This window comes from Papio anubis, chromosome 1, assembly GCF_008728515.1.
Source record: "Papio anubis isolate 15944 chromosome 1, Panubis1.0, whole genome shotgun sequence".
Classification (NCBI taxonomy): domain Eukaryota; kingdom Metazoa; phylum Chordata; class Mammalia; order Primates; family Cercopithecidae; genus Papio; species Papio anubis.
Window position 1 is genome coordinate 181,646,543 of NC_044976.1, and position 12,728 is coordinate 181,659,270.

Consider the following 12,728-nt stretch of genomic DNA (forward strand, 5'->3'; position numbering starts at 1 on the left):
AATAGATCTTTTTCAAAAGAAGATATACAAATGGCAAACAAGTATATGAAAAGGTGGTCAACATCATTGATCATCAGAGTAATGCAAATCAAAACTACAATGATGTATCATCTTACCTCAGTGAAAATGGCTTGTATCCAAAAGGCAGGCAATAACAAATACTGGCGAGGATGTGGAAAAAAGGGACCCTTCATACACTGTTGTGGGAATGTAAATTAGTACAACCACTATGGAGAACAGTTTGGAGGTTTCTCAAACAACTAAAAATAGAGCTATCATATGATCCAGCAATCCCACTACTGGGTATATACCCCAAAGAAAGGAAATCAGTATGTTAAAGGGATATACATACACCCATATTTGTTGCAGCACCGTTCACAATAGCCAAGATTTGGAGGCAACCTAAGTGTCCATCAGCAAATGAATGGATAAAGAAAATGTGGTACTTACATACAATGGAGTACTATTCAGTCATTAAAAAGAATGAGATCTTATCATTTGCAACAACATAGATAGACCCTGGAGATCATTATGTTAAGTGAAATAAGCCAGGCACAGACAGATGAACTTTGCATGTTCTCATTTATTTGTAGGAGCTAAAAATTAAAATAGTTGAACTCATGGAGATAGACAGTGGGAGGATGGTGACCACTAGAGGCTGGGAAGGGTTGTGGGGGTGTGGGGAGAAATGGGGATGGTTAATGGGTACGAAAAGTTGTTAGAATGACTGAGACCTAATATTTGATAGCACGACAGAGTGACTCTGGTCAATAATAATTTAATTGTACATTTTAAAATGAGTACAAACTAAAAGGACAATTGGATTGCTTATAACACAAAGGATAAATGCTTGAGGGGATGGATACCCCATATATCATGATGTGATTATTACACATTGCATGCCTATATCAGCATCTCATGTACCCCACAAATATATATACCTACTGTGTACCCACAAAAATTAAAAATTTTTGAGTTTAAAGAAAAAAAAAACAGAAAAAATTAGTGTATTCATTCTCTCATTTCATGAACACTTACTGAGCACACAGTGTATGCAAGACACTGGATGAAAGACGTAGTACTTGCCTACAAGAAGTTTATAGTCTCAGTGGAAGAGATAGATAAGAACGGAACCTATGTGTTGTGCCACAGTAGTAGAAAAGAGGAGCACCTAACCCTACTTGAGAAGTCAGGGGAGGTTTCCTTAAGAAGGTGAACTGAGTCTTGAAGGTTGGGGGTTTTCATTTTCCTGCAAGATTCCAGACTAATAATAATCTCAAAATTCTCCCACCACAAAACACTCAAATGCAGAATAAAATATAATAAGCACCCCTTTGAATGCATAGACAAGCTTACAAAAAAAGCAACTCAACTCTCCAAGGGCCAAAATAAGCGTAGCTGAAAACAAAATAGGAAGCTTTAAAAATTTTTTTAAATAAAGCTTTAAAAATAAAGTTGTAAGTTTAAACCAACACTGGGCTGCTCTAAAAGGATTTGGCAGTCTCAATACCTCTGGGGTAGAGATCTCAAATAATACCAACCGCCCTCAGAGTAGACTGAAAAATTCTACCGACTAACAGAGAATTGGCATAGAGAGTTTGTCTTAGCCTGTGCTCCAAGTCCGGAGTTAGGGATGGCAGTGAAGGTGGGTTTGCTCTTTTTAAATTTGCACTTCTTAAGTTTTCAAAAATCCCCAAGCTAAGAAATCGACTAAGTGATTTCAAGCTGATAATGTATCTGGGATGCTTGACAGAAACAAAAGCAAAATCATTCTGGAGCGACAGAACCTCAACCTAGGGAGCACAGCACAGATTTTTTTCAAAGATAAAACTCCACTTAAACTCTTAGTACAGAATCAAAAAGCATATAGGAAGCAATAAGTAGTTGTCAGCCAGCACAACAAACATCACTCTGCTTCCCCTCCCTGAACTCAGATAAAAGAAATAAATATAGGGACCATAAAATAAGTCAATTTAAAATGCTCAAATATATCAAAGAATTTTTTAAACATGAGAAAAGAGCAAGATTTTATCTTTAAAATGTTGACGAACAGTTTCCAGGTAGAATTAAAGGGAGCATTCTGGCTAAGAGTTGATGTCTCTCTTTCTTTCTTTCTTTCTTTCTTTCTTTCTTTCTTTCTTTCTTTCTTTCTTTCTTTCTTTCTTTCTTTCTTTCTTTCTCTCTTTCTTTCTTTCTCTCTTTCTCTCTTTCTCTCTTTCTCTCTTTCTCTCTTTCTCTCTTTCTCTCTTTCTCTCTCTCTTTCTCTCTTTCTCTCTCTCTCTTTCTCTCTCTTTCTCTTTCTTTCTCTCTTTCTCTCTTTCTCTCTCTCTGTCTCTCTCCCTCCCTCCCTCCCTCCTTCCTTCCTTCCTTCTTTCTTTCTGTCTGTCTCTCTCTCTCTCTTCTGTTCTCTTCTCTTCTCTTTTCTTTTTTCTTTTCTTTTCTTTTCTTTTCTTTTCTTTTCTTTTCTTTTCTTTCTTTCTTTTTGGAGATGGAGTCTCACTCTGTCACCCAGACTGGAGTGCAGTGGTGCTATCTCAGCTCATTGCAACCTCCACCTCCCAAGTTCAAGCAATTCTTCTGCCTCAGCCTCCCAAGTAACTGGGACTACAGGCGCATGCCACCACGCCCGGCTAATTTTTTGTATTTTAGTAGAGACTGGGTTTCACCATGTTGCCCAGTCTGGTCTGGAACTGCTGAGCTCAGGCAATCCGCCCACCTTGGCCTCCCAAAGTGCCAGGATTACAGGCGTGAGCCACCACTCCAGGCCTCAGATAAGTATTCTTACGGTAATTGGCAGTCACAAAATTGGGTAGAGAAGGTATTGGGAGAGAGATGAGCAGGGCGTCGTTCATAAAATGCCTTGCATTCTGGGTTAGTCAGGACTCTTGTTTACAAGTGACAGAAAGATCATATTTGTCTAGGGAGTATTTTGCTGTTATTGGCTTACCTAACCAAGAAAAAATATTGTTGAAATGACAAGAACCAGAGACCCTCATTCTCTCTCCATGTCTCACCACTACTTTTTTCTTTGTGAATACTTACTCCCTTCTACTACAGACTGATTTTCACCCAAAAATAGAGAACATTGCCACTTGTAGTTTTTGGCTCATACCCTTTTCTAATTGTCTTTCTTTTTTATTGTGGTAAAATATATGTGGAATTTACCATTTTAACCATTTTTACATGTACTGTTCAGTGGCATTAAGTACATTCACATTTTTGTGCAGTTATCACTACTATTCATCTCCAGAACTTTTCCACCATCCCAAACTGAAACTCTGTACCCATTAGACAAGAACTCCCCATGCTTCCCTCCTCCCTGCCTCTGGTAGCCACTATTCTATTTCATGTTCCTGTGAATTTGACTGCTCTAGGTATCTCATATAAATGGAATCACACAATATTTGTCCTTCCGTGTCTAGCTTCTTTGACCACACTCTCTTTTAAAAAATTGACACATAATAATTGTACATATTTACAGAGTTGCACCCTTTACTTTTGATCAGAGAGGAAAGAACCTTCTGTGTGCACACACTTCTATCTTATAGCTCCATTTGGAAAAATTTTGAAAGAAAACTAATTGGCTTGGCTTGAGTAACTTGCATACTTTCAGACAAGGAAGATGACCAGTGCTGTGATTTGCCCATTTTGGGTTGCATGACCACCTTAGTATCTTCCCCAGTTCTCTGTGTAAACATACCTTCTTACAGGGTCCTCTGTCCTTTCTACCTAAAATAGCACCCCACATCAATCTAGTCTCTTACTCTGTTTTGATTGTTTTCCAGTGTACTCATCACTTCCTAGTGTTCAATGTATTTATTTGCTTATTGATTCCCTAGCCACTACAACATAAGATTTATAACATTAGAGACCTTCTCTGTCTCGTTCATCTTATTGTTTCCAGTGCCTAGAACAGTGACTGGAACATAATTGGAGCTCAGTAACTATTTTTAATTAATTAATTAGAAATTGAGGTAGAGATATAGATTTAGTATTCACTGGTAAATGTGATTAAAAGAAATTAATTATGCTTTCTTCCATCTGCATAGTGAAGATGAAGAATTAGAAATTGAAAGGAAATGAACTTTGAGTATATATGAACACAGTGATTAAACATGAAAGTTATGCACAAATAGTGAAAGAACTATGCTTTCTAAAGATATGTAATTGTGGAAAATACAGCCTTGCTTGATGGATGCCTAAGTAGAATCCTGAAATTGCAGTAGATTAAGCTCTTTCTGAAATTGCTTTCTAATGCAGGACATTCACATTTAAACTATAAATGTGAATGTATAAACTCATCAGGTGTTTGCATGTGTGTGTGTGCGTGCACGTACACACACACACTTTTATTAACATTGGAAACTGACAAATATAGATATGAGTCTTAAGCCATAATGGTCAGTACTGTTCTTTCGAAATTACCCTTAGCTTTCCCAATCAAGACCACATTCTCTGGAGCAGAACTTCACATTGTCAGGCTGCCCTGCATAAGAATCACTCAGATACTATTCATGATAGCTGCCTCAGCTCTCTTCCCCTACCTGTCCTTAATCTGAAGGGCAGGGCAAGTTAAAGGGGAGCAAGATAAAGGTTGTATCTAAAAAGACAAGAAAAAAAAGTAGGCAAAAATGATCTCCTGTGCTTTCTTTTTCATGCTGCTTTCCATCTTTTACTTTTCTTAGAGTTTATTATCTTTATGTTGCTTCCTGGACATCCCAAACTTAGCCATAGTTGCACCTTAGCCAAGTGTATCCTATGCCGACTTCCTGCCAGAATTACTTCTTTACATCTCCTCTCACCCATGTAATAAGCACCTTACCTCCAAATACAATCAGAACTTCATTCCACAGTAGGAAAACAAACCACATTGCCTCAAGGTTGTCCCCCTGCCATGACTTTTTTCTTACTACCTATCTGAACCATAAAATAAGTTCTCTATGGCAGCTTCTTGCTTTTCTTTCTAGGAGATTAACAGGGAGACCCATTACCAAAAAGTTCCAGAACCAACCTCCACCCCTACATTCAGCTGTTAGGAAGTGGGAAAAGCAGATATGGGTACCCAAGAATAGTTTGGTTGGCATAACATCACCCTTTCCAAGTTATTCAGATTAACAGTTTCACATTTATTCTTAATTACCAGGGGCATGATGGCCATGCATACTGCAAAGTGCTTATGAAGTTAATTACTAAATTCTACTTTTCACTTGTGTACTTTGATTATTTGTTGCTCATGTAATGTGATTAGCTGCTCTCAATTTAAGAGGTGGCTTGCTAAAAAGTACTCAACTGCGCTACAATTATAGCATATATATATATATAGTATATATAGTTTTCTTGGTTTTAAAGGAAAATAATTAACTGAAATGTTGGAATTTCCTAAGTATTCTATGGCAACTTTTGGCTTTCTTAACAACTTCTGGGACTTTGTATGCTTTGAAATCACATTACTTTATGATATTTGATCTGGTTAGGAAACCTAATGTTATTAGCCTGGAATTTGTGAGTCTTTGAAAAGAGATAAAAGGCTATCCACTGTAAATCACAGACTCGCTAGATAGATTTGGGGACAAGCTTAGAAAAAAAAAATCGTAATACTGGCCAAGATAAATGAGATATAGTGTCAATGTTTCTGCCATGAACTAGGTAACCAAACTACCTCACTTTAAGAATTTCCCTTTGGATTATTACCTGCAGATATCTGGAGTAACTGGTTATCCTGTTACTCCATTGTAGCTGCTACAGTGCACAAGTTATCATTCTTTATTCTTCAGGATGGTGAGCTTGGTCAAAAGTGACTCTGAAGCTCAGATAACTGACTTCTTTTCGTAAGTCTGATAAACCTATGGAACTTTGGCTTATCGATAAATTTGCTACAGTTTATGTACTTTCATACTTTTGCAATTACTTAGACTTCTAAAATGTATTATTTGTTTCTTTTATAGGACAATGAAGGCCAAACAGCTCTACATTATGGTAAGAAGTTTCTAAATTATTATGTAATCATATTTGAACATCTTCTCTATTTGTTTATTTCAACTTTGTCCATTCTTATGTAGTGCTTAGATAAGTACCTGGCAGCTAGCAGAGATACAGTAACTTTTTGTTTGAAAAATGTATTAGGCCGCACGCAGTGGCTCACACCTGTAGTCCCAGCACATTGGGAGGCTGAGGCAGGCGGATCACTTGAGGTCGGGAGTTCAAGACCAGCCTGGCCAACATGCTGAAACCCTGTCTCTACTAAAAATACAAAAATTAGCCAGGCCTGGTGGCAGGCGCCTGTAATCCCAGCTACTCAGGAGGCTGAGTTGGGAGAATCGCTTGAACCTGGGAGGGGGAGGTTACAGTGAGCTGAGATCGCACCACTGCACTCCAGCCTGGGTGACAGAGTAAGACTCCATCTCAAAAACACAACAAAACAAAAAAAAAGTATTAATAACTTAGTAAGTTGAAGATATATTAAAATTCTTATGGTCACATTTATAATAAATTGTTTCTAAAATAGCAACAGAAATGGAGACCCCTCCAGCCCCACTTTGAAAATTCATTATTTCATTCTTAGTTCTACTCATGAGTGACAAGAAAGATGTTAATCATTGTCACTATAGAATCTAGCATTTCTCCTACAAGAAATATTTTCTTGATCTAATTGAAGAAAAAGAAATTTGATTTTTTAACTAATTTCTCCTACTAACTGATTAGCTTAAGTAATCTGTAAAATAGAAAAAAATCTGTAAGATGGAAATAATATGGCTCTTAGAGAGCTGCTTGGTAAATTCAGTGAGATAAAAGATATTACAGTATTTTATAAAATGTAAAGTCCTAGTAAATATAATTTAAAGATTATGCATAGAGTTGGGCGCAGTGGTGCACGTCTGTAGTCCCCACTACTCAGGAAGCTGAGGCAAGAGGATCACTCAAATCCAGGAGTTTGAGGCCAGCCTGAGCAACACAGACCCCATCTCCAAAAAAAAAGATTCTATTTGGGTGTGAATATGGCTGAATGAAAGACAGCCATCAGTATTTAAACCAGATTATGGATCAACCTTTTGGGAGGGAATACACTTGTCAGTCTTGGCAGTCTTAGACTGCCAGTTCAGTAACAAGTGGCTCAGATGACCCTGGACACTTTTGTCTACTGCTTTGGACTTTAAATTTGCACTTAAGTGTTCAAAAATCCCAAGCTAAAAAGTCAACTAAGGTATTTCAAGCTGATAGTGTCTCTGAGATGCTTGACGGAAACAAAAGCAAAATCATTCTGGATGGATGATTCTGGAGAAACCTCGCTGTGCTATCTAGGAGTCTTAACCTATTGGACTAGCTATTATACTACCTATATATGTCAGCCTAATAATTGAGGTTGAAATGTCTGTCACCAACTACCAGCCTTAACTCACTTATGAGTTTATCTAGCATAACCTGGTTACCAAAACCAGGAGGAAAAAGGAAAATTGTGAGTCAATCTCACTTTTGAGCATAGATGCAAAAATCCTAAATAAAATATTAGCAAATGAAATTCATCAATATATTTTTAAAAGAAAGAAAGGTGGCCGGGCGCGGTGGCTCAAGCCTGTAATCCCAGCACTTTGGGAGGCCGAGACGGGCGGATCACAAGGTCAGGAGATCGAGACCATCCTGGCTAACACGGCGAAACCCCGTCTCTACTAAAAACACACAAAAAAATTAGCCGGGCGAGGTGGCGGCGCCTGTAGTCCCAGCTACTCGGGAGGCTGAGGCAGGAGAATGGCGGGAACCCGGGAGGCGGAGCTTGCAGTGAGCTGAGATCCGGCCACTGCACTCCAGCCTGGGCGACAGAGCGAGACTCCGTCTCAAAAAAAAAAAAAAAAAAAGAAAGAAAGGTATGTGCTGACCAAGTTGAGTTCATCCCAGGAATTCAAGGATGACTTAACATTTTAAAAATCTATTAATGTAACCTTCCACATCAGCAAATTAGGTAAAAAACCACATGATCAAATGAAATGCAGAAAAAAGCGTTTGAGGATGTTCAACACTCGTTTTAAGAGCGGTAGAGAAAAGTAGTTAAGACTGCTCATAAGTCAGACTTCTGGGTTCAAATTCTAGTTCTACCCCTGACCTTGGACAAAATACTTCACTTACCCTGTACCTCAGTTTACTCATGATGAAATGGGGATAGTAACCTCAGAGATTTGTTAGAATGAGTTAATCTGTGTAAAGTGCTTAGAACAATGTCTGACACCTGGCATATACTCAATAAATGTTAGTTAATTATTTTTATGATAAAAGCTCTTAAACTAGGGATAGAAGGAGACTTCTATGGCCTGATTTACTTATCAAAAACCCAGAGCAAACATTATTATTAAAGATGGGATGTGTGAAGCATTTTCTTTAAAATCCAAAACAAGAAAAAATGCATACCATAACTGTTTCTCTTCAATACTGTAGTAGAATTATAGATAACACAAAATGAAAAACAAAATAAATAAAAGGTACATGAGATGGATAAAACAAAATCATCATCATTCTCAAGCAATACAGTTAGCTACATAGAAATCCAAGAAACTCTACAAATTATAAAAACTATGCAATTTAGCAAGGATGCTGAATGCATTAGTTTTTTAAGTTCAGTCTTAAACATTAGTGTAAAAAGGTAAAAAATTTTTTGAACATTTTTCCAATATTATTTACAGTAGCAACAAAATCCTAGGACTCAACCTAACAAAAGGCATGTAAAACCATCATAGAAAAAAATACAATTTTTAAAAGACATTTTTAAAGGACCTAAGCAGAAGGAGAAATAATCCATGTTAATGAATGGGAAGACTTGATTTCATAAAGATCATTTCTGCCAAGTCAAACTACAAATAGAGAGAATCTTCATAAGAATTCCAGCAGATACTTTGTGGAGTTTAACAAACTTGCCCTAAAATTCAAATGGAAGATAAAGGAGCCAAGAATAGCTAAGGCAATTTGAAGAAAAGCAAGAAAGAAAGACTTGTTCTTCCAAATATCAAGATGTTATTTTACAGCTATGATAGTGAAGGCAGAGACTGACTTCCAACATGACAATGTGAGAAGCTGCACTGATAAGCTCCCTTGTCAAACTGGTAAAAATTATTTTTGGAACTATAGACATTTAATAGCTTCTGGAAATGGTACTAACGACAAAAAGCAAATGAAGAGACATCTATTCAAGAAAATCTACAAAAATTTGGTAGGAAGGAAAACTTTGTGGTATTTGAACCAAGATCACTCCCTCCTTTCTCTCTTCCCAGCTCAGTGATGTGGAGACTCCACTCCACAATGCCAGGAACACAGAGCTCCCTCTCCTCCCAGCTCATAGTCAGAGGACTTTCTTCCTGGAAGAAGCAGGACAAACATTTTCCACCTTGCCTCCAGCTACCTTTTGCTAAGGCTGTCCTGGGCAAATATGATCCCAACTACTTGGGAGGCTGAGGCAGGAAAATCATTTGAATCCAGGAGTTGGAGGCTGCAGTGAGTTGTGATTATGCCACTGCACTCCAACCTGCTTGACAGAGTAAGACCCTATCTCAAAAAAAAAAAAAGTAAGAGTAAAAAAGAAAGAACTATGAATCGTGTGAGGTTGTATTTTGCTTACAAGCTAGCAAGTTGGCCTGACTGTTTCATGGTTGCTGGCAAAAGACACAAAACTTTTGAATTAGAGACAAAAGACTTTATTATCCATGGCACAGCAAGCAGCATAAGCTTCATGTTTTTGTCATTTCCTCTTGCCTCCAAAGTCCCACCAAAGCGACGCGGAGAGGTCCACATAGATACTGCATTCACCGTGTGTCATGGCTTAGGAATCGTGATCTTAGGGAACTCTAATCTTTTATAAGATTAGGGCTGCAAGCAAACCTTTGCTCAGGAGGAGGTATTATGTTTATTATTCTGGATGGTAAACAAACCTGCCCTCTGTTCTAGAAAGAAACACTATCTCTGTTGTCAAATCTGTTCATTACACAAACATCCTTGAAAGTTAGTCTAGAACAAAAGCTGTCTTATGTCTTCTGCACATCTTATGTACCTTTGTACCTTATGTACCTTTGTACATAAGACATGCAGAAATGCAAGAGACCCTTCAAGAATTGTCTCCCAACAATAATTAATTGGGGAATGCAGATTAAAACATTTAGATACAACTTCATACCGATCAGACTGGCAACATGTAAATGTCTACAAATATTAATGTTAGGCTATAAAACAACAAGAATTCTCATACAGTGCTGATAAGAGTGTCAACTGTTACATACAGCCATTTTGAAATCAGTTTGGTAAGATTTAGTAAAGTTGAAGGTACACATACTCTACAACCCAGTAATTCTAGTTCTAGACATATACCAGAGAAAAACTCCTGAACATGTGTATAATGAAACATGATTTAGAACCTTTATTGCAGCATATTTGTAGTAGTCAACAGCTTGTTTTATTAGCCTCTATTCCTCTGCATGCCATGCTTGCAATATTTGTTCATTGAAATTGCACATATATACATATATGCATATACAAATACATATTTTATGGTATCAAATGCCTTTGAAAGAACCATTAAAATGAGCATATAAAATAGTAAAATAATAAACTATTTAATCTGTAAGCTCCTGTCTATAAATATACCTGTAGTAGGGTTTGTTTGTTTGTGAGTCGGTGTCTCACTCTTGTCACCCAGGCTAGAGTGTAGTGGCGCAATCATGGCTCACTGCAGCCTTGAACTCCTGGGCTTGAGCTATCCTCCCACCTCAGCCTCCCAAGCAGCTGGGACTACAGGCATGCACCACCACACCTGGCTAAGTTATTTTATTTTTGTTGAGACAGGATCTAGCCCAGGCTAGTCTCAAACTCTTGGCCTCCACCAATTTTCCCATGTCAGCCTCCCAAAGCATATGTAGTAGTTACTGTTTTTTATAAATGAGGCAACCTAAAATTGAAGAGATTAACAAGCTTGCCTAAGGGAACTGGAAATTCAAACCTGTATGTCTGTGTTTACTAGGAAAAAACAAAAATTAATGCTTTCCCATACCTCCTTCCACAGCATTCACATCACTTACTCCTCAAACGTATTTATATAGTATTTCTGTGATAGGACTCCTTCTGTATTATCAAGAGCTGGCTGCTCTAAACCCTGATTTTCCACCCAGAAGAAATTTGTCTCAGCCATCCCCACAGCTATGATTGCAATCTGGGATAACCAGGCTTAAGTCAAATAACCGGAGAGTCAAAAAAGAGGGAAAATAAACTCTTCACAGTGGTTGTGAGGTCTTTAGCACAAAATTCAAGGCTACTCATTTTTCCTGATGCCTTGCTTCGAGAGGCCAGCCTTCTTTTACTCCAAAATATTTGCCCTACAGTCTAGAGTTCACTGCTCTGTTTATAAAGACAACCACTGCCAATGCACCCACATGCCCTGCTGAATCAGCTCTTATTTCCATCCCCTTCTTCCTTCTTTCGTTCCCTCATTCAGATGTTTTTCACTGCCTTCTCTGTGACATGTGCTGTGTTTTCCTTTCATTTCTCCCTTTCAGAAACTGTAGCAACAGCTAAACCAGATTGAATGTGCCCTTGAGAATTTAGATGAGTCACTCTGTCATCCCTAGTTAACCATTAGGAGTGAATGCCTTTATGGATGTAGGAATGTGTCCATTTAAGTTTGATGTATTTAAAATGCATTTATAGATAGCAACAGGGTAGGGATTTTTCAAAAGGCATTTCTGACTGGGTTCAAATAAGCTCCATTTTCTTTATGTACTGGTACAGAAAAATCTCATAACATATATTGTTGAACAAAAAGATTAAGGTTTAGCACAGTGTATATAGTGTGCTGCCATGAATATATCTATACATACTTGCTAGTAAATATATATCTCTGGGAGGATACATAAAAAGCTAATAATGTTAATTGCCTTGGGGAAGAGGAGCTGTGGGGCTAGAATACAAGAATAAGATGAAAACCTTTTTCTGTAAACCCTTTTATAAGTTCTGTATTGGACCTATATGCATATATCATCTGTTCAAAAATTAAATTATTTTAAATTTAAGTGTCATAGGTTCTATTAGTACTATGAATATGATACACCTTCTTAATTATATTTCATTCGTTCAACAAATATTTGAATGCCTACTATTTGCTGGATAAAATACATCATTCTTTTTAAGATAAGAGATGTCCCCAGATTCCTTTACTTCCCACCCAATAAAGAACCCAGTATCTATAGCGGTAAATGGGTGAGCAAACACCATATCTGGGAGAACTCTGGGCTTGGATTTCAATGCCAGTGCAACCTGGAAATGAGGCCTCTTGAACTAGAAGTAATCAGGACTCAAAACTGAGATCCTGCACATGAGCCAGGACCTTCAAAAGGCTATATATATCCTTGGTTTAAAAGAGGAGGCAAAGGGGTAGAGATTAGAACAAGTTGACCTATTGGTAAAAAAGAAGACAGAGAAGCTTCTCTGCTTCAGACTAGCATTTGGGTGGAAACAAAAGCCCTATAAGTTTGGGGTTCACATTTATATTCTGATTATTTCAGGAATCCTCAAGTCAAGAAATTAACATAAGTGTACCAGGCTGATGAATGCTAAACTTCTCTTGAGAAACACATCTTCAACCTATACAGTACAAAGTTCCTCCAGAATGAAGCCCCACTGATAATAAGTTCACAATCCAAAATTACAAAATACACTTGAGTGAATGTCAGCAGACACAGTAAACTATAGTAATAGACTTTGAG

General features: G+C 37.7%; 1 protein-coding gene across 8 annotated transcripts in view; it reads left to right on the top strand.

Annotated features, from left to right (window-relative positions):
* Positions 1 to 12,728, top strand: part of ACBD6 (acyl-CoA binding domain containing 6) — a 227,982-nt gene that overhangs the window by 177,953 nt on the left and 37,301 nt on the right. For all 8 annotated transcript variants that reach the window (XR_002518610.2, XM_021929957.2, XM_021929959.2 and 5 more), the window contains exon 7: positions 5,946 to 5,976. Coding sequence is in view for 7 of the 8 variants with exons in the window: in XM_021929957.2 (XP_021785649.1) it covers positions 5,946 to 5,976 (31 nt within the window). In the remaining variant the exon portion in view is untranslated. The remainder of the gene's footprint in view (positions 1 to 5,945; positions 5,977 to 12,728) is intronic.